We start from the raw sequence: 23,194 nt of genomic DNA, 5'->3' as shown, positions 1-23,194 counted from the left end.
ACTATAAAGAAAGCTGAGCATTGATGCTTTTGAACTGTGGTGTTGGAGGAGACTCTTGCGAGTCCCTTGGACTGTAAGGAGATCAAACCAGTCAATCCTAAAGAAATCAGTCTTGAATATTCATTGGAAGGACTGATGCTGAAGCTGAAACTTTGGCCACCTGATACAAAGAACTGACTCACTGGAAAATAACCTGATGCTGTGAAAGGTTGAAGGCAGAAGGAGAAGGGGACAACAGAGGATGAGATGGTTGGATGGCATAATTGACTCGATGGACATGAGTTTGAGCAAGTTCTGGGAGTTGGTGATGGACAGGGATGTCTGGCGTGCTGCAGTCCATGGGGTTGCAGGGAGTCGGACACAACTGAGAGATTGCACTGAACTGAGCTAAACTAATAATTAAAATAATAATGAGAGCAGCTAACACTGAACTCAAAGCAGTGTTTTAGGTCCTTTAGAATTCACACAGTTAATCCTCACAGAAGCCTAGGAGGTAAACAGTTTTATTATTTGCAGTTTACAGACAAGGGGATGGTCAGAACCAAGTTAAATAACTTGTTCAAGGTAAATTGGTGGTAATGATGGAGCCAGGATTTACAACCAGGTTCTTGGACTCCTGAATTCCTGTTTGGTTTTAGAATATTTTTTTCTGCTTTGCAGGATATGCTAGGTACAGTTTACAGTTTGGCTAAGTGAATTCTCCAGTTGAGTAATTACAGATCAATTGTGTTTACCCAAGATTTCTTGAAGGCATAGACAGTTTAAGAAATACCATCTTCTGGACCTAGAGATTATCATACTAGGCAAAGTAAGTCGGAAAGAGAAAGACAAATACCATATGCTATCACTTGTATGTGGAACCTAAAATACAACACAAATGAACATATCTATGAAACAGGAACAACTCACAGATGCCAAGAACAGATTTCTGGTTGCCAAAGAGTAGGAAGATAGGGAACGGAAGGTTTGCTAGTTTGGGATTAGCAGATGCAAACTAGTATATGTGTAGTATGAATAAACCACAAGGTCTGACTGTATGGCACAGGGAATTATATTCCGTATCCTGTGATAAACCATAATGGAAAAGATTATGAAACAATATATATGTAACTGAGACACTTTGCAGTAGGCAGAAACTAACACAACATTGTGCATCAACTACACTCCAATAGAAACTAATTTAAAAATAAATAAAGATAAATATAATCCCTAAAGTCTTTTTCAGCTCTATTTCTTTTGTCCCATAAGTAATCTATCCTAAAAATCTAATGCAAAGATATATTAGAGGCTGGTTTGATAAGTAAATAAATAAATAAAAATTAAAAAGAAATATCATCTTCAACTGAGTTTAAGTATGAAAAATTTTAGGGCTTCCATGGTAACTCAGTGGTAAAGAATCCACTTGCTAATGCAGGAGACGTGGGTTCAATGCCTGGGTTGGGAAGATCCCCTGGAGAAGGATATGGCAACCCACTCCAGTATTCTTGCCTGGGAAATCCCATGGACAGAGGAGCCTGGGGAGCTACAATCTACGGGGTTGCAGAAGATTCAGACACAACTTAGTGACTAAACAACAACAATGAAAAAGTTCAATGCAGTTGACACTTGTCAAATGTTGTAAGATGGTCATGCACAGGTCTGTGGTTCCTGAAATATCCCATGACTACTTTTTCTAAGGTTGATGTTTTATCTCTAAACAAGAGGCCCACTGCTGTGGATTAGCTGGTTTGTGCCCGAGGCTTTCCATTCCTGCAGCGATGGAGACTGTGTCTCTCCTGGAGGCTCCCAGAGGCAGAGGAGAGAGAGAGCTGCTCACCTGGGGTGACTGAAGGCGACCTGCTGGAACTCGTGATTCCAGTTGGGTCTTCCATAGAAGGTTTTCTGCCTTAATCCTGTAATCACATCAGCATTTTCATCCCAATGTAAAGCTATGTGAAAGGCCTAAAGTAAAAATTGTGGTATCAGATGGGTGTTTAGAGAGGAAAAGAAAGTATCTCTAATAAATTAATGATGATGTAATTATGCTCATTTGTAGATTTAAAACACAATTTTTTAACAGAAAATTCTTTGTATTCCACCTGGGCACTATTGAAACAAAGCTCCTTCTATGTGGGTGACATGCAGAAACGTGAGCCTGGAAAGATTTTTCTTGAGAGGATGCGAGTAATACAGTGAAAAGGGGTAAGGGAAAGCAGACACTAAGCTACTTTTTTTTCTGCCAAATTTCTCAAAAACTAATTTCTAGCTCTGCCCCTGTTCACTTCACAGTAAACCTTAGGGATCTGAGAGGAGCCCTGACAGATTAAAGTGATAGAAAATGCCTAGAGTGAAGCCGGATTTTACAGTTAGATCTGCTTTTTGGAGTGAAACAATCTATGTTCAAGTTCAAATGCTAGGAGGATGTGGAGTCTGGCAGGCAGAACAGGTTGCCAGATCTAGTAAGGGGCAGTATTAGAGCTCTGTGCCAACGGTTTGCCTTCAAATTGCACAAAAGCACCCAGGCATCAGGTAGTTGATAAGTAAGAGCCTGGGGCATAGCCATGCCTAGTGATGAGTTTATAAGTTGCTATCATTTGTTTCAGCTCATGCTGAACTCTGATAGGTAAGAAGGATTCTTGCTTCTTAACTCCTGAGATCTGTGTTTGCTGGGCTCAGGCCCCTCCAAAACTCTTGAGCTCATGGGTTTTACCCTTGGGTACTTCATTTGTTCAGTTCCTCTGACCAGTGTGAGTAGCAATACTGCGGGGCCCAACTCTTACCCCATGATCCTGCTGCAAGACAGGCTTCCCTGGCATGCTTCTCATCAGTCTAGAAAGCAGCCAGGAATAAGGAGGCTGGGCCCTAACAAGCCAGTTGATGATGGAGACTTTGGTGGAGTCACAGAAATCCAGGCTGCAGGGAGTTGCCATTAGGCAAGCAGGTCTGAGCCCAGGTAGCAGGGCTACTGGAGGAATTGAGTTGGGAAGAGGACTTCAGGCAAGAGAGGGAAAACTGGCAAGCATCAGGCAGGACGCTCTTCTTAGGCAGGTTTGTCAAGACAGAGAGTAAAGCGGAAAATAGAGGAGATAAGAGTTCAAGGCTAAGAACAGAAGTGGTAGTTGAGGACTGAGTCTTGGAAACTGGCAGAAGCCCCATTATTAGAACTAGCACTCAAGGTCAGAGTTGTATCGACCTCCAGATTAGACTGGAATTTTTGTCCCCACAGCCCTTTTGCTAACCCTAGAGGAAACTGGTTCCAGCAGTGGGTGGAAGAAGCAGCCAGGGACAGTCGACTCCCTTTTTGACTAAGTGCCAAATCTAATGAACAACTCAGGCCTTATTCTTCTTGGCTTCTCTATCATGTGGCTGAACACTGCTTCTTGATTCTATTTTCATTACAAAATTCTAGTTCTTGCACTTCTCTCTGGTTCTTGTTCTGATTCAAGGAAGAAACAGCAGTTGTTATTTTGTTATCCTATTCCCCTGTCTCCATATGGGAAGACTGCCTTCCCAGTCTCTAGCTCAGCTCTCTGGGTCTCTTTCAGACCACTACTCCCCAGAGAACTTCCATTTTCGCAACCCGATTAGCATCACCTGCATAGGTGAATCAAAGTTTCTCTCCCAAACTGTCATCTTCCTACCTGAGTAGAGGACTGCATCCTAAACTCCCCAAACACATTACTGTGTAGAATTCTTCTTGTGCCTTCAAATTGGCCATCCCAGCTAAAAGTGAATTATTACGCTTTCCAAATAATTTGTGATGTCAAGTTACTTCTACCTACAATCGTTAAGTGATTGCCCTGGGCAGGCAGAATGTTATGAATCTGAGTGCAAAGAAGAAAGAGAGGTCTCCGCTTTGTGAGGAACTGGTCATTGGAAGAAGAGACAGACCATGTGCACAACTGTGCTTAGTCATTTCAGTAGTGTCCGACTCTTTGTGACCCCATGGAGCGTAGCTGCCTCCCACCTTCCTCAGGCTCCTCTGCCCACGGGGATTCTCCAGGTAAGCATATGGGAGTATGTTGCTGTGCCCTCCTCCGGGGGATCTCCCCAACCCAGGGAGGAACCCAGGTCTCCCGCATTGCAGGCGGATTCTTTCCCATCTGAGCCCCCAGGGAAGCCCATGTGTACAAATACTATGACCTTAACCACTCAAAGTGAACTGGAGACCTAAGTTAACCTCGAATAGTTTTAACTAAGAGGACTGGGGAAGGCCTTTGTGGGAACTGGGCTTTAAAGTTCCAGGCAGGAGGCAACAGGAGGGACATACAGATGGCACTAGTGGTGAAGAACCCACCTGCCAATTCAGGAGATGCAAGAGATGTGGTTTCGATCCCTGAAGGGGGAAGATCCCCTGGAGAAGGGAATGGCAACCCACTCCAGTATTATTGCCTGGAGAATCCCATGGACAGAGGAGCCTGGTGGGCTATAGTCCACGGGATCTCAAAGAGTCAGACATGACTGAGGTGCCTTAACATTGCATTGAAGGGAAAGGAAACAGTGTGAGGGGAGATGGAAGCGAGAAAGTCCTTGGTGTGGTTGGAGAACACACACTGTTTGGTGGCTCTGGGGCCAGCGGCAAATGACAGGAATCGTATAGAATACGGGGGCTGCTGTCTGGTCAGGGGGTGCCTGGAGGTATTTGCTAAGTTTGGGTATTGTTCAATAGAAAAAAGAGTTTTTCTCATTTATGCCCATGATACTGCCCAGCTACCAATCACTGGGGTTTGAACATTTGGAATTATATTTGCTCCATATTTCTCTTCCCAATGTTCAATTAATCTCCAAACCCTGTTGATTTGCCCTTCATAATACCTTTTCCATCTGTCCCTTCTGTTCTTGTCATTCTGCCACTTTGAGGTTGTTGAATTCAGTTTAACAATTGGCTGTTTCTAAAACAGCCTCTTGATTCCTGACTGACAGCATGTACCAATTATTTTGTCCTGAAATTTAAGCATCTCGAGAATTTCCAACATGTCATGGCAAAAATTTAAGAATGTGTCGATTTTAATTTACTGCTTTCAGAAGAAAAGTATCTCTTACAGTGTACTTTTGGAAGTGGCAGGGATGGGATGGGGCAGAGCTGTGTTGTCACAGAATCAAACAGAGCCTGCATCTTGCACCTTCCGAATGACTGGGATTGCCTAGGTGGACACTCAAAATCAATCCGTAGAAGCAGAAGAGCAAGCACTGGACCAGAAAGCAGAAGACAAAGGCTGTGTTTGCACCTCACCAAATGGATCACTAGTCAAAAATCCCACTTGAAAGCAAAAGATGTTTTTCTGGAAAACATAATTAACACTATTTAATTCATGAAGGTGTTTCGAGTCTAGTTCCCAAGAAATCTCTATTTCAAAGTATTCCACAGGAATATTTAAGGCTGACTGCAAATAAGACCCTAAAAAAGCATTTAGCAACTGAATTTCAAGCAAAATCTTATTCATTTTCAGAAGCACAGAGTCAAATTACAGTGATATTCTATAGGGCCAGAGTGTGTATGTGTTGTGTGTGTGTGTCAGAGAGAGAGGGAGAGAGAGACAGAGAGAGAGAGAGACAGAGAGAGACTCAGGAGTGCATTCATTTGTAAATTTAGTGACTAATGCAAATCTCTGGCTCAAACACGCTTTCCTTAAATATCTACAGTAACTGTCACAGAAGTGCTGATTAGGACATAAATGTCATAACCTAGTAATCACTTCATCACTTCATTGTTAGCTTCCACATTAGAGAAGTTTCAGTGTTAATAGTATTGAATGATAACTGCTACATTTTAAATGCTTTCTAACTTCCCTCATAGCTCAGTTGGTAAAGAATCTGCCTGCAATGCAGGAGACCTGGGTTGGGAAGATCCTCTGGAAAAGGAAATGGCAAGCCACTGCAGAATTCTCGCCTGGAGAATCCCATGGACAGAGGAGCCTGGTAGGCTATAGTCCATGGGATCGCAAGAGTTGGACACAACTTAAGAAACTAAACCACCACTACAGTAATCACTTCATCACTTCATTGATAGCTTCCACATTAGAGAAGTTAGAAAACATTTAAAATGTAGCAGTTATCATTCAATACTATTAGCACTGAAACACTACCACAATGCAATATTTTGATATATAATACATTATTTTTGGTAAACCTAACTTTGCTGCTGCTGCTAAGTCACTTCAGTCATGTCCGACTCTGTGTGACCCCACAGACGGCAGCCCACCAGGCTCCGCCATCCCTGGGATTCTCCAGGCAAGAGTACTAGAGTGGCTTGCCTAACTTTAATATGGTGTTACTACATATTAAGGCAGAACACCTGTTCTAACAGAAGATCATTTTGATCTTAGGTGTATAAACATATATGTAAGCAATTTCTAAGAATGCCTTAGGAAAAATAAATCTCTAGATAAATCATATATTCATATTTATTTTCTATAGAAACAATTATTTTTTGTAAGAACTCAAATGTTTTACAACGCAAAATGCTGAATGTCAACATCTGCGGATTTTTTCTGTTTGAACAGCTCAAAGCAATGAATTAGAACCAATTGAGGGCTCAGGACAATAGAGCTAATCCACAATGTCTGCTTGACAATACTAAATTTCAAAAGCAATTTCCAATGACGTAATTTTTCTTGAGTTTCCAAACTTAGAATCTTCTCACCTTGATCAAGTTCTTTTCTAATCTCCTTTTCTATTCCTTTTATTGCTATAATGTGAATAGCTCTACGCTGGCTTTATTTTATTCTCCTCTTTTCTTTTAAAGAACATAAAAACAATACTTTCAGGCTACCTGATAATCGTAGAACTCACTACTGAAATTATTCCTCTTTGCTCTATCATAACACCAGTTAGATAATATTGCTCATTCTGAATCTTATCAATACCTGGTTTTCATCCCAGCCAGTAAGGAATATATGATAACTCAGAAAGTGAGCTTTCCCTTGTTCACTCATCTTTGTTTCCAGCGAGAGTAAGAGATCAGCAAACCACTCAAAGGCTCCTGGATCTCTGCAAATCCAGTAGAAATACACCTGTTAAGACAGAGGGCAAGAAAGCAGATTGGTCCATGTTTTCATGATATGCCAATAATTGCAGACTACTTAACCTCCATTAAATTATTTGAGCCCAAATGGGCACTTCTGCAAAATAACATGCTTCTCTCTGCCAGTCACACTATGTTTTCTTTAAAGAACACTCACCTTGTGTTTGAAAAGGCCCAGAATGAATTCAGAGTCAGGAGCCTGTGGGTTGTTGCCAGTTTCTCTGGATGAGGATCAGTTTACCCCATCCCTGGATGTGCCGTGTCTGAACGAAGTTAATAATCATGACTAGCTGTGCCTTTTCACTGCTTCCTAAAGGGGGATAAACGATTAGACCAATCCTGTTCATCTTTACTTATGATCTAAGCTCTGGATTTGGACCTTCTTCTGCAGAGACCCAAAGGCTTGTTCACTAATCGACTTCACCAGTCATGACCTCTAGAGGGTGGAGATTATGGTAACTGCAGAATCAAACTTGCAGACCAGAAATTTGCTCTCAACCAGACATATTAGTGTCCAAGGAGGCTGGTGGGTGGCGGTGGTGGTCTTGTGTCAACTGCTATAATGAAATGATGGCGAAGAACATTTTTTTGTTTCTGTAACTCCTCTGTGTTTAGCAAAGGGCATGTGACAAGCAGCAGTTTGGGCTTGCTAAAACCAGGGCTCAACTTTGTACTTTGGATTTCAGATAATTATATCTAGAAGAAACTGTAGGAGATAGGTCTGTTAATTCTCCTATTTTTCTTACACTCCTACCCACTATTGCCTACTGCTCTTTCCTGCACTCCCTCCCCAAAGAGGTGCTGCTTAACAAGATAGAGGAGAGGGCCAGCCTGATCTCCACCAGGAAATACTGCCTCCAATAGCCTGTGTTCTTGCCCTCCCTTCCCCCGCCAGCCTGCATTTCACCATCATCACATAATGAAACTTCCAGACAAGATTTAATTAGCAGATCATATTCATGAGAAAAAAAAAAAATCACAGAATGTGTTTCAAGGCTAAGCATCTCGCCTATTCTCCCCAGGTTTGTGCAGAAATTAATAGTCAAGAACAAAAACTTAGAGCCTACCTATTTTTTGGACAGTTGCTGCTTGGAAGGGCACTTGGAATCTTAACCTCAGGACAAACAATAGCTCCCAGGGGCGTTACCCACTCCCAGCCCCAAAGGAGCTTCTTTTCAGTCTCAGGCCGTGCGGCCCTCTGGCGACTGTGTTCATCTAGCAATGCCTACTCTGTGTCAAGAGTGTTCTTGGCTCTGCAACTCGAAGAGCAGGCAGACGAGCCAGTAATTCCCTGTCCTCACGGAGTCTGCATTTTAGAGGGAGAAAAAAAGATGGTGATAAGTGAATAGGTGAAATACAGGCCACATCAGAGGGTGATCGGTCCTATGGAGAAACGAAGACAGGCTGGAACGTCCTGCAGTATTAAGTCAAGGAGAGGGGACGTTTGAGCCCGGCCACGGAGAAAGTTGAAAGGCTGGGAGAGGAACAGAGTATAGAGGTCCAGGGCAGGAGCTCTCGGGTGGGCAGGGCTGGGGGCAGAGTGAGGCTGCTGGTGGCAGCAAGAGGTGAGGTCTGAGGGGAAGGCAGGGGTGCAGCCGGGGGCTTGACTTTTACTCTGAGTGACAGGGGAAGACACTGCCCGCTGCTCGGTGGGGAATGACGTCATCTGAGGAAGGCCCCTGGGGAAGGACCACTCCCGCGGCATCTTGAGGATGGATTGGGGGGTGTACAGGGGATGGGGAGAGGAGGGAGGAAGAATGAAGGCTGGGAAGCTGACTTTATATCCTATGAGGGTGATATTGCTATCCTCTTTCCACTTTTGTGAGGTGCTTCATTTAAATCATTATTTCAAAACCTTAGTCCCCCAACCTTTGACTCACTGGGCTCCCCATGGAAACGAAAACCTTGACTGAATTTAATGCCATTCTCATCTATGATCCTTCTCCTCCCTGCCCCCGGTAGATTGTTTTATCTGAGAACATTAATGGTGGCATTTGGTATAAAATAAAAATCATTGACTTATTTTCTACTATTTTCACTCTTTAAGAAACATGCTAAAAATGTACTCATCTAGGAAATTAACAAAAGTATCATTAAAAAAAAGAACTTCTCATTTCAAATCCAGTTCCAATCACCCTTACTTGAAAAACAGTCACATCTCAGCTTCCTCCACTTACTGACCCTTATTCTTTCAAACAGAAACCATCCCTGTCCTTGCTTTCTTGTGGCTTAGCTGTGTGTCAGTCAGTGTTCTGAGGGTTTGCCAAGCCTTTTATACTTTTTTGCTTCCTTGTAATGGCTTTGTGTGTTTTTCCCTCTGTAATTGACTCATAGGTGACACTGGGCAGCTTTGGTGCAGGAGGCAATGGAAGGGCACTGAATGGGCCCAGGAGAAGTGCTTCAGGCAGAAAAAGAAGAAAACGGACTTTGAACGGAGGCAAAGCGTATTTACTTTGCCTCCCTTTCATCTTTCTAATGTTGAGGGACGCTCACTGTGAAGGGACAAACGGTTCCACCTCTGCATTTCCTCCCGTAGGAAGGGTCTGGTCAATGCTAGAACAAATGTCCCAAACAATAGCCTGCACGTCTGTGATCTGCGCTTCCCAACCCTCACCCCGCCCCAGTCTCCAAAAATAAAACCACCCTAAAATCGGTTACCCGAATAAAGCATGGCTTTCAGGATTCTGGAGTGAATAACAGAGGCCTAAAATACCTCAGGTAACTTTAAAAGCTTTTCTTACACAGAAAGTTGTCTTCAGTAAAAGGATGAAAGTTCTGAACTTTTGTAGTGATGAAGTTCTTTCTTTTCCAGGACTCAGCCCACACATTTCTGTAGACCTAAGGGATCCCCAGATGTGATGGGGGACGGCTCCGGGAGGGTGTCACGGAGTTGGGGAACCCTGTGCGCATGTGGCCGGTCACAGGCCTCTGCTTTCTCTTTGTTCCCGGCATGAACCACCAGACAAGCTCAGGGGCAGCCAATCTTGGGGCGCCTGGGTCCCAGCTCCACCCCACCCCCAGCCTCCCTGCAGCCTGGGCTTCTCTTGAAGAGTGTTTGAACCAGGTCATCGGGACCCAGTGGGAAATGGCCCTGTGCTGTTTGTGGATACACAATTCTAGAAAATGCATTAAGGAAAGCTCCTTATCTCTTTTACTACAGAGCTCCAGACTCTTCCATCAGAGGTTCTCATGCCACGGCCTGGTTAGTTACTCATAAACACAGAACACAGCTGAGGACATACCCTCAGATACCACCTTTAGACCCAGACTGATTTCCTGAACGTGGAGTGGGGCTAAAACTTATCTATCTACCTATGACCAAGCATCCCTCCAAGGGGATTTTTCCTTTCCAAGAAAGGAAATTGCACATGAGGGTGCAGGTTGAAGATGTAGTACAACATGGTAACTAAATACTGTGAACCCAGGGGTCCTGCAACCTGGCCTAGTTTCCTGACTTCACTACCTTCAAGCTATGCAACTGGGAGCAGATTATGTAATTTGAGCCTAGATGATCACACACTAACATGGAAAAAAAAAAAAAACCCAAACAAAAACACTGAACAATAACTCACAAGATTATTTTGAAGTTGAAAGGGTAGGTTTATGGATGCAGTAAGTGTTCTTCCACGTGAGATGTGAGCTGAGATATTGCTGCCACCTCAATGGCATCTGGCAGAGCTGACAGAATGAAAACCGCATGATGATATTAGACAGCAAAGGGGTCATCTGCTGTACTTAGGGGTCTGTGTCCCCACCGTCACTCCTGAATTATAAAGATGGTGGTCATCCACAGAAGGTGAAATCAAATTTTATCTGCAGCACCTGTCTCAAAACCTCAGCAGTGCTTATAATTATGCAGTTCTGAAAGAGGAACCCATTCATCAGTGAAGGGTACCCCAGGCTCCATGTGCTCAAAGTAAAGTGATTTATAGGGTGCTGGCTTGACCTCCTCCCCCTAGGAGGCCAGTGGAATTGCACTGTCACCTTGCCTCCTCCTGGGCAGCACCCTACGTTCCCCACTGTTGTGGACTGAATGTCTCTCTCCCAAATTCATGTGTTGAAAGCTTAACACCCAATGTGATAATTTGGAGATGGGGCCCTTAAGAGGTGACTAGATTTAGATGAGGTCTGGAGGTTGGGCCCCCATGATGGAATTAGTGCCCTTATAGGAAGAGGAAGAGACCTGAGCCCCCTCTCTCTGTCACGTGAGGACACAGTAAGAGGGCGGTCATCTGCAAGCCAGGAAGAGTCCTCCCAGAACCCCATCATCCTGGACTCTGATTTCAGACCTCCAGCAAAATTCCGATCATCCTGGACTTTGATTTCAGGCTCCCAGCCTCCAGACCTATGAGAAATGTTTGTTGTTTTAAGCCACTTAGCCTTGGTAATCTTATAGCCTTACAGTAATCTGAGCTAACATTCCACACTTCATGAAATATTGACAGAATTGGTAGAAGCTCCAACCGAGGAGGGCGATGGAGACGTTCCATGGAGGGACTCATGACTGTTTTCCAAAAAGAGAACTATTGTCTCTGAAAAGATAAAGACTGAGACTGATATTTAGAAAACATAATACCTCCTCAATAAATGGTAGCTATTATTGTCCTGGTTTTTATTTTGTGGTTTCTTTCGCCAAGGTCATCCTAGATGAAGACAATAGCAAACAGATTTTGAAGCAGCTAGTTCTTATCAAGAAGCTTCCCTAATGTGACTTCCACATCAAGTTTTAAAGAAATAAGATTATTGTTTTTCCCATTATCCATTATAAGACCAGCCTTTGTTAATCATGTTAGCCCTTGAAAGTTAAAAGTGTTAGTTGCTCAGTTGTGTCTGACTCTGTGACCTCATGAACTGTAGCCCACCAGGCTCCTCTGTCTATGGGATTTTCCAGGCAAGAATACTGCAGTGGGTCATCATTCCCTTCTCCAGGGGCTCTTCCTGACCCAGGGATCAGACCCAGGCCTCCTGCACGGCAGGCAGATTCTTTACCATCTGAGTCACCAGGGAAGCCCATAAGAGTTTTTTTCTGAAAGCCATTACTGTTATTGTTAACTCTTTCATGGCTATGCCGCTGCTTTTCCTTGTGAATGGGGACTGAACTTTATTGTGCCTCAGTTTGTTCTGATTCTAGTTAATAATACTTGTTAGACAACCAGAATGTCCATTAATACCAGAATGATTAAATCAATTGTGAGATAGTCATACTACAGAATTCACTGAAGGGGCTACATAAAATAAAATCAATAAATAGGCATTGACACTTGAAGGAGCTCCAGGCCATGTTAGGATGAAAAACAAAAACATAAATTGCGCATCTTTCTCTCTCTCCCTCCTTCCCCACCCCCACATCCCTATCATAAAACTATAAAAAATAAACATATGTGTGTAGGTGTGTATGTGTACATAAATGTACAGGAAAGGAATGGAATAAAGGATGCTCGACTGTTTCAGGTGAGAGCCCTGGAGAGTCAAGTGGTGGTAGTGGTTAGTTTGGGAAGGAAGGTGAATAAAGGGAGATTTTTGGTTTTTTCAAATTGCTAAACCAATTTATTTTTAAGCAGAAATGAAAAAAACCAGCTAAATGAAGACGATGTGTTTCATCGCAAGGGTTCCCAGAACAGTGTACTTTCTACTCTTTAAAGCCATACTTATATTTGTTTTTTAAAAATTGAAGTGTAATTGATTTACCATGTTGTGTTAATTTCTGCTGTATAGTGCAAAATGATTCATATATATATATATACCCCTGGAGAAGGAAACAGCAACCCACTCCAGTATTCCAGTATTCTTGCCTGGAGAATCCCAGGGACAGAGGAGTCTGGCAAGCTACAATTCATGGGGTCACAAAGACTTGGACATGACTGAGCAACTAGCACACACATGTACACACACACACACACACACAGATACATATGTATATATTCTTTTTTGGATTCTTTCCCATTATGGTTTATCTAAGGATATTGATTGAATATAGTTCTCTATGCTCTACAGTAGGACCTTTTTTTTTTTAATCCATTCTATATGTAATGGTTTACATCTGCCAACCTCTCAAATCTCAGTCCAGCTCTCCCTCAACTCCCTGGGCAACCACTGATCTCTTCTGAAGGGGGAGTTTTTCTTTTTGAAGGGAGATTTTTGAGTGAGTATTTTATTTGAATCTTTTACAGGAACCCTGTAGTCATGTATAGCTTGTGTGGTTAATAAACCAAGATATTAAAAATATTAATACTGGTCACTTCCCCACAGGGCAATGGGGAGGCCTTATGGGAAACTGGACTCTTTTGAGGCCGCCTAGTGAAAGATGAGATGCACGTGTGTCTCCTAGAGATGCAAGATGGCTTCGTGCTCCCTGGTTCAATTTATCAGAACACTCTCAGCGGTTCTCAGAGATGATCAATTCCAGGAGTAGCCAGAACACCAGGGTGAGGGAAAGTGAAAGTAAATAATTTCTCAAGCTAAACAGATTAAATTAAATGCATTTTTCATTCATTAGAAAAGGAAGCAGGCCCTCCTTTGTTTTATTAATATATTTAAGGAGAGTATGGATTTTTGCCTTTCTTGGCCTCTTTGCCTTGTTCCCACTGGCCCAAGCTGTCTTTTTATTTGAATTATCTGTTTATTATATTAGGTTAAGAACCCAAAGGTCATTTTGCATGGGACACACTATAAATACCCATTATCACAGTTATGTATTATTGAGCTGATGAAGGAAGACAATTTATGAAGGGATTAGATTATCTCAGTTTTTCTAGAATCTATTTTATTATCATCTGAAGATTACATATGCACTTAAGAAAATGAACTACATCCTTCCGTTGGCCATCCTCTCCGTTCTGACTGCACGGATGTGATACCAGGAGAACCAAATGTAGAGGCCAATGCATTTATGTCAGCACTCTGCCCCCTCCCTCCCTGTTTGTACACACCTATTCCATTCATCATTTTGACAGTTTGTACAAGCAAACTGTCCTAATTTTTTTCAAGAGCTCTTTTCACAAATTGAGTGTGATGTAGAATTAATCATCCCAGTTGGGCAGGAGTTGGGAGACATCTACTGCCAAGGGGCATTTTTACCCTCAGCTTCCTCCACATTGTATCACAGAGACTTCCTAGCTGCTTACAGCCCCTTCCCTCATTCTCTCATCCTAAAGGAGCACTGCGTTCTCATCTGCTTCCAACTAAGTGAAGTTGGCTCTTACTCTTGGGTTGAAAATATTCCTTTAATATATTACAACTTTTACTCATTTTCTTCACAGCAGAGCATCACTATATTTATTGCTATTTTGCTTCCTTGGGAAGTCACCGCCTAACCACTTCTCTCTCTTCCTCTGCCCGTTCTCCCCACTATTTTTAATAAAAAACATAGCTCGAAAGAAATTTGAAAAATGCCAGCTTCAAACAAAGTGTTACCCACGACCAAAGAAGAGGCAGGAGTTCTATTGGCTATTCTCTCACATTTTTCTTAGAAGTGTTCTAGAATAGTGTGTTAGAGGAGAAGGATAAAGGGATGCAGCTTGCAATGGTCACAACTCAAATAACACTGGTGCAAATTTTTGACTATAGACTTGCAACATAAGGCGTGTATGTAAAAAAAAGGCTGCTTTTATGTCAACCGGTGTTTTCCACAAAAAAGAAGAAAGTCCCCCCCCCACTTAAGTTAAGCTTAAGTTTAACGATTTAAGCTTAAAATTTCAGTTTTATGTCTCTATGCTGTTTTTTTCCCCTTTTCTTGTTGCAGAACAAAACACTGAAAACTAGAGCCCAAATCTATAATTGTGAAGATGTAGCTAGATAAGAATGCACTGCTATTGCTCTGCTGCACTCAAAAAATTATAGAGATGCTGACAGTTTAGTGGAAGGAGTAGTACTTATATCTCAAAGGCATGTGGGTGGCCCTGATGAATATTAGTTATATAAGTCTAATGATGGCTGTATTCAAACAAACACAGAATTGCTTTAAAACAGAGAAATTTCCTAAACTTTTCTCAATCATGCAGATTTTGAGGAAGTAGATCTCAAGTGTTATTTTCAGTTTAAACTTTCAATAGCATGAAACCTCACTTCTTTCCTAAAAGAGCTTTGAAATCAGAAACACAATCTCCTATCCTGACCAGTGGCTAGCCAGGTAGGGACTTTGGACCAGTCATTTGTCACTCAGTATTGTCAAATGCAAAACTGAGAGGCTGGGCCCTTCAGTTGCATTTGGCTTCTTCTCTCCCATATGCTACAACCTCTACATTGATTTTCAGCTGACGGTTGTCTCAATATCACCCTCAACTTTTATAAGTCATGAAACAGTTGTGTTTTATTTCCAATTCCATGGTTTCTATTTTTTGGAATAGAGATCACAGTCCCTGTTTTATGGTTTTGTGATCACTCCTTTGCCTTCTCACTGAAACAGCCTTAAGAAAACCCATAAACAAAACCCATAAACAGAGCCCATGAATAATAACAGAATGGTGAGTGAGGAGACAGTATTAAAATTTTGTGGGATCCTATAAGGACTTTAAGATTCTGTGGATTCTTAGAAGAATTTTTTCTATTTATGATAAAATAACTGGAATGCATTATTTTAATTATAAAGTTATTAAACATTTTGTTTAAATAAAAAAATTATTCTCAGTAACCTAGAATTTTACAGAAAATTATGAAGAAGCCATTTTGGGGGGGCATGTAGACACTTATCTACTCATTGGCTTATTTAAAATTTATCGTGTGTGTGCATGTATAAATATATATGTGTGTATATATATACACATATACACACATATCTAACTATGAGACTGATGCGCTACCTACTGCGCTAACGAGGCACCTAGCATATTTAACTATGAAGATATCCAGAGGAGACACACTCAAGGACTTCAGAATCTGTTAAGGGAAATAAGGTAGTTTGTGAACCTTAATACAAAAAAAGAAAGATAAGTGATCTAAAAGGGGAGTTGCACAGGGGTAGTGGATGTTGAGAGAAAGGTCTGGCATTGTGAGTCTGACACGAGGAGAAGGGAAGGCTTTTCATGTCAGTATGAGAGGACCTGGGACGTAGTTCCTGTTGTCCAGTTGCTCAGTCATGTCCGACGCTTTGCGACTCCATGGACTGCTGCACAACAGGCCTCACTGTCTTTCATCATCTCCCAGAACTTGCTCAAACTCATGTTCATTGATTTGGTGATGCCATCCAACCATCTTATCCTCTGCAGTCCCCTTCTCCTCCTGCCTTCAATCTTTCTCAGCATCAGGGTCTTTTCTAATGAGTCTCTGCATCAGGTGGCCAAAGTATTAGAACTTCAGCTTCAGCTCCAGTCCTTCCAATGAATATTCAGAGTTGATTCCCTTTAGGATTGACTGGTTTGATCTCTTTGCAGTCCAAGGGACTCTCAAAAGCCTTATCAAACACCACAGTTCAAAAGCATCAATTCTTTGGCACCCAGCCTTCTTTATGGTCCAACGCTCACATTATACATGACAATTGAAAAAACCATAGCTTTGCCTATGGCACATAGTAGGTGCTGAATAAATACTCATTGAGTGAATAAGTGAATGAAAGTGAGACATACTATCCCATCACATTCTGCATGTGAAGCATAATGTGACCTTTAGTATGATGAGAACAATGAAGCAATAAGCCTTCTGGATAAATGGGTTTGACTTGGTAGACAGTAAGAGCTATGAGAAATCAACATAAACAATAACAGAGCCTTGCAGTGGGGTTCACATGTGTAAACAGTGTCTGTTTTGCTTGCTTTATGCCCTAGACTCTTTGTGCCTCCTCCCCCAAATTCAAATGTTGAAACCTAACCCCACCCCCCATTTGGAGGTGAGGACTTTGGGAGGTGATTAGGTCAGGAGGGTGGAGTCCCCTTGAATGAGATTAGTGCCCATCAGTGTCCAAGAAACTCCCTTGCCCGCTTCTGCAATAGAAAGTTAGAGCTAGAAGATGACCTTTCATAAACCAGGAACTGGCCTCTCATCAGGCACCAAGTCTGTCAATGTGTTAACTTTGGACTTCCCAGCCTGCAGAACTGTAAGAAATACATTTCAGTTGCTTAAAGCCACTCCGCCTGTGGCATTTTGTTATAGCAGCTCAAACAGAGCAAGACACTTAGTTAAACTTAACTGTGGTATAAAGAAAAGAAGGGATTTGTTAATAACTTAAGAAGAACCAGGATTCAAACTCTCATTCTGATATTGATGAGCTTTCTGTGCTTCTGCTTCCTCACTGGTAATCTGAGGACGCTACTCATCTGAAAGAGGTATTATAATTTTCTAATCTGTAAAATGGAATGAAAGTGTAAGTCTCTTAAAAAGATGATGCGAGATAGTATGTGGAAATGTGTTACTCCCTGCCTTCTAGAAGCAAGAGATTGTTGAATCTAGGCTATTAGTATTAGTAGTAGTACTAGTAATCTAGTCATGACCAACCTAGACAGCATACTAAAAAGCAGAGACATTACTTTGCCGACAAAGTTCTGTATAGTCAAAGCTATGTTTTTTTTCCAGTAGTTATGTATGGGGATTCCCTTGTGGCTCAGCTGGTAAACAACCCGCCTGCAATGTGGGAGACCTGGGTTGGATCCCTGGGTTGGGAAGATACCTGGAGAAGGTAAAGGCTTCCCACTCCAGTATTCTGGCCTGGAGAATTCCATGGACTATAGGTATCACAAAAAGTCAGACTCCGCTAAGCGACTTTCACTTTCACGTATGGCTGTGAGAGTTGGACCATAAAGAAAGCTGAATACTAAAGAATTGATGCTTTTGAACTATGGTTTTGGAGAAGACTCTTGAGAGTCCCTTAGACTGCAAGGAGATCAAACCAGTCAATCCTAAAGGAAATCAACCCTGAATGTTCATTGGAAGGACTGATGCCAAAGCTGAAGGTGCAATACTTTGGCCACTTGATGAGTAGAGTCAACTCATTGGAAAAGACCTTGATGCTGGGAAAGATTGAAGGCAGGAGGAGAAGGGGATGACAAAGGATAAGATGGTTGCTTGGCATCACTGATTCAGTGGACATGAGTTTGAGCAAATTCTGGGAGATGGTGAAGGACAGAGAAGCCTGGCATGCTGCAGTCCATGCGGTCACAATGAGTCGGACACAGCTCAGCAACTGAAATGAACTAGCAATCTTTTTATATCTCTGGCAGATATAGAGCACATTTAATATAATCTTATAGCTATTTGCAGGCTTCCCTGGTGGCTCAACTGGAAAAGAGTCTGCCTACAATGTAGGAGATCCCAGTTTGATTCTTGGGTCAGGAAGATCCTCTGGAGAAGGGGTAGGCTACCCCACTCCAGTGTTCTTGGGCTTCCTTAGTGTCCCAAACAGTAAAGAATCCACCTGCAATGCAGGAGACCTGGATTCAACTCCTGGGTTGGGAAGATCCCCTGGAGAAGGGAACTGCTATGTACGCCAGTGTTCTTGCCTGTAGAATTCCATGGACAGAGGAGCCTGGTGGGCTACAGTCCATGGGGTCACAAAGAGATGGACATGACTGAGTGGCTTTCACTTTCTTTTCATACACATTTATAATGAAATATTTCTACATCATTTATTTGTCTTATTTGTTATTGAAACTGTCTGGTTGGATATGGAATCTTATTTCTCTGTTGTGTGGATCAAGAAACAGCTCAGAGAGGTGAACTGATGCACTGATGCTTCTGGTGGAATCAGGCTGAGGTAGATTCTCTAGCCGGGAATTCCACAGTCTTCCTACAATACAGAAGGTGGCAGTCATGCTTACCATGTGCTACCTATGTCAAACCAGAGAGCCAGATGGACTGGGGTTTGAATGCTGGTTATTATCTTTTGTTAGCAGTGTGTTTTCAGGAAAGTTACTGTAGTCTCTTCAAAGCTTCCAAGTCCTTTGGAAAACAGAGATTGTGCTACCCACTTTCTAAGGTTGCTGGGACGATTATAAAAATAGAACGAGAAAGCATTTGTCAAGCACCTGTCACTTGAAAAGTCATGAAATGGTAGCTTATTTTACTCTAACTTCTTAGTTGAGAAATTGCCACATCTAGATGTCTTCCAATCTGGCTTTGCCAGTGCTTCAGAGTGCCATTTCTTTCTTTTTTATTATTTTAATTGGAGGCTAATTACTTTACAATATTGTGATGGTTTTTGTTATATATTGTCATGAATCAGCCATGGGTGTACATGTGTTCCCCATCCTGACCCTCCCTCCCACCTCCCTCCCAATCCCATCCCTCAGGGTCATCCCAGTGAACCAGCCCTGAACATCCTGTCTCATGCATTGAACCTGGACTGGGGATCTATTTCACATATGAGAATATACGTGTTTCAATGCTATTTTCTCAAATCATCCCATCCTCGCCTTCTCCCACAGAGTCCTAACGTCTGTTCTTTATATCTGTGCCTCGTTTGCTGTCTCACATATAGGGTCATAGTTACCATCTCTCTAAATTCCATTTATATGCGCTAATATATTGTATTGATGTTTTTCTTTCTGACTTACTTCACTCTGTATAGTAGACTCCAGTTTCATCCACCTTATTAGAACTGATTCAAATGCATTCTTTTTAATAGCTGAGTAATATTCCATGGTGTATATGTACCACAGCTTCCTTATCCATTTGTCTGCGGATGGGCATCTAGGCTGCTTCCATGTCCTGGCTATTATAAACAGTGCTGTGATGAACATTGGGGTGCACGTGTCTCTTTCAATTCTGGTTTCCTCAGTGTGTATGTCCAGCAGTGGGATTGCTGAGTCGTATGGCAGTTCTATTTCCAGTTTTTATTTTATTTTATTTTTTATTTCCAGTTTTTAAAGGAATCTCCACACTATTCTCTATAGTGAGAGTGCCATTTCTTAAAGATGGGAAGTGAAAAAAATTTCCACGGCTAAATATGTTTGAGAAGGGTGGGTGAAACAAAACTGAATGATGTTCTTTTCTACAGAAATTATTTAGTAGGCGAATAGAAGATGTGACTCTTCTAAAGGGTGCCTTATCATAACATTTCTGGGGTCATTTGACTACAGAATTCTCTTCAGTGGACCCCATTATATGAAGACATGGAGACATTCTGACCTAATCAAGCATCTTCCTTGGATAGATGAGCAAACTATTGCCAAAGTGTCAACCAGAGAAGTGGCAGGAGAAAGATCAGAAAGATCAGAAAGATCAGAACCAGGACCCAGGAGTCCTGGGTCCCCTGGAGTTGACACCATTCAACTTGACATCCCTTTTTCCTGTTGCTCTAGTGTCTGTTGCTAACCCTAAGAGGGTTCAGATAAGGAATGGAAAAAGGAGAAAAGGAACTATGGAGGAAGCTAGTCTGAGAACATTCAAGAAATGATAAAAGAGAGATTTGGAGTTGGATGACAACAAGAAGCAAGCAGACAAATGAATCCCAACAGTGGCATTTTTGTTTCTCAATTAAGACTCTGAGGCCCTGAGATGAAGATATTGAATCATACACTTAAACCATAGTAACAAGCTCAAGAGTCAAAGCCTGCCTGTTAATATTACTCACTGCAGCCCAGTCACATAGCCATTTGCAGCCTGTCCATATTATACTGACATGAGCAATTACATGTCCTGTAACGGCAATGAAGCAATAAAATTTATGTCTTGTCATCTCTAACAAGATTAGACATAACCCTTCTCATAAATGTAATACTGAAAGGAGATTTTTAAGAACATAAGTATAGTTAAGGATCCTTGAATTTATCCCTCATAGTTAATTAAAACCCTCCCCAGGAATCAGTAGATGATAGATAGAAGGATGGTGAACCTTTGAATTCATGGAAGGGTGAGCTGATGACTTTTTTCCATACCTTGTTCAGCTTGCACTGGGTTTGTGCCTCACAACATTGGTACCAGATAGATTTCAGAAGAGCTGCAAAAGGAGTGACCCCTATTCCCGCAGCAATGCACATGCTCACTGGATAGTGAAACACATCAGTCAAAGCTGCTCCAAACGGCCCATCCACCGCCAGCCTGCAATCACAAAGTGCACGGTTTGACTTTCAGAACACTACTCTTAAAAACAAAACCATCCTAAACCAGTGCTTTGAATAGGATGTGTTGGCATAAGTGTGCGGGGAGGTTAGCTCTGTGCTCGAGAACGCCCTGTTTGAACACAGAGTGGAGAGATCTGGTGGCCAGCCTCACAGCACAGCTCTTTTTATAGTTCTTAAAAGCTTGTTTTGCATCATGAAGACTGATAAAAGATGCCTTTTCTTTTCCTTTTCTTTCCCTAGCTGCCATCAGGGGAAAAAACAAACAGAAGTATCAGGGTGGTTTACAAGGCCTACCTCTCCTTTTGCTAATGTAATTCCCCCTGTTTTTATTTATTCCATCCCACTTCTTAGTATGTTTATATAATTTTAGTCTAATGGTAGCTATTCATTAGGAATAAACATAATTTTGGAATAATTTGTCAGTTATGTTGAATTTTTAAAACTCATTATTTTAGATTATGCGAACTTAAAAATCTGTGATAATCAGGCCGGGGCAGGTGGTCTTTGCGTAGGCAAATTTTTTCTTTATAAGAATAATACATATTCATTGAATAAGTATAATTATCTTTGTGTGTGCTCGGTTGTTCAGTTGTGTCCGACTCTTTGTGACCCCGTGGACTGTAGCCCACCAGGCTCTTCTGTCCATGGGATTCTCCAGGCAAGAATCCTGGAGTGGGTAGCCATTCCCTTCTCCTGGGGATATCTTCCTGTTCCAGGGATCAAATCCATATTTCTTGCACTGCAGGCAGATTCTTTACTATCTGAGTAATTGGGGAGCCCATAACTGTCTTTAATAGGGTCCTAAATGGACTGAGCTTCCCTGGATTCTGCTTCATCTCTCATGACCAGTTCTCCCCACTGATTTTTCTTTTGTTTCTTAGGGAACACAGGACCCTCTTTGGCCATGGGGCCTCTGCCCATGATAATCCAACTAATCACTTGGAAAACTCTGCCCCAAGTTCTCCTATATCTTCTTATATAGTTCACGGTTATCCTTCCATGTCTCAGTAATCATTTCCCCGGGGAAGTCTTCATGGATTTCTGAGACTAGTAAATTCTGTCTTAGATGATTTATAACACCATGTATCTATCCCCTGGTTCTATGATGACCTACAAGACCTTCTAGAACTAACACCCAAAAAAGATGTCCTTTTCATCATAGGGGACAGGAATGCAAAAGTAGGAAGTCAAGAGCTACCTAGAGGAACAGGAAAGTTTGGCCTTGGAGTACAGAATGAAGCAGGGAAAAGGTTGTCAGAGTTTTGCCAAGAGAATGCACTGGTCATAGCAAACACCCTCTTCCAACAATACAAGAGATAACTCAACACATGGACATCACCAGATGGTCAATAGTGAAGTCAGATTGATTACATCCTTTGCAGCCAAAGATGGAGAAGCTCTATACAGTCAGCAAAAACAAGACCAGGAGCTGACTCTGGCTCAGATCATGAACTCCTTATTGCCAAATTCAGACCAAAATTGAAGAAAGTAGTGAAAACCACTAGACCATTCAGGTATGACCTAAATCAAATCCCTTACAATTTTACAGTGGAAGTGACAGATAGATTCAAGGGATTAGATCTGAGAGACAGAGTGCCTGAAGAACTGGATGGAGGTTCGTGACATGGTATAAGACACAGTGATCAAGACCATCCCCAAGAACAAGAAATGCAAAAAGGCAAAATGATTGTCTGAGGAGGCCTTACAAATAGCTGAGAAAAGAAGAGAAGCTAAAGGCAAAGGAGAAAAGGAAAGATATATCCATCTGAATGCAGAGTTGCAAAGAAGAGCAAGGAGAGATAAAACAGACTTCCTCAGTGATCAATGCAAAGAAATAGAGGAAAACAATAGAATGGGAAAGACTAGAGATCTCCTCAAGAAAATTAGAGATACCAAGGAAACAGTTCATGCAAAGATGGGCACAGTAAGGGACAGAAATGGTATGGACCTAACAGAAGCAGCAAAGATTAAGGAGAGGTGGCAAAAACATACAGAATAACTATACATAAAAAGATCTTAATGACCCAGATAACCACAATGGTGTGATCACTCACCTAGAGCCAGACATCCTGGAATGCAAAGTCAAGTGGGCCTTAGGAAGCATCACTATGAACAAAGCTAGTGGAGGTGATAATTCCAGTTGAGCTATTTCAAATCCCAAAAGATGATGCTGTGAAAGTGCTGCACTCAATATGCCAGCAAA

At 42.0% G+C, this 23,194-nt stretch overlaps 1 protein-coding gene across 1 annotated transcript in view; it reads right to left on the bottom strand.

Annotated features, from left to right (window-relative positions):
* The window catches only part of NOX3 (NADPH oxidase 3), a 65,454-nt gene that overhangs the window by 9,713 nt on the left and 32,547 nt on the right, over positions 1 to 23,194 (bottom strand). Inside the window, exons 10-12 of the mRNA XM_065927752.1 lie at positions 20,806 to 20,968; positions 6,846 to 6,992; positions 1,817 to 1,941 (exon numbers count right to left, since the gene is read on the bottom strand). Coding sequence (XP_065783824.1) covers positions 1,817 to 1,941; positions 6,846 to 6,992; positions 20,806 to 20,968 — 435 coding nt within the window. The remainder of the gene's footprint in view (positions 1 to 1,816; positions 1,942 to 6,845; positions 6,993 to 20,805; positions 20,969 to 23,194) is intronic.

Source organism: Muntiacus reevesi, chromosome 3 (assembly GCF_963930625.1).
Source record: "Muntiacus reevesi chromosome 3, mMunRee1.1, whole genome shotgun sequence".
NCBI classification, from domain to species: Eukaryota; Metazoa; Chordata; class Mammalia; order Artiodactyla; family Cervidae; genus Muntiacus; species Muntiacus reevesi.
This window is presented reverse-complemented; position numbering and strand designations above follow the sequence as displayed.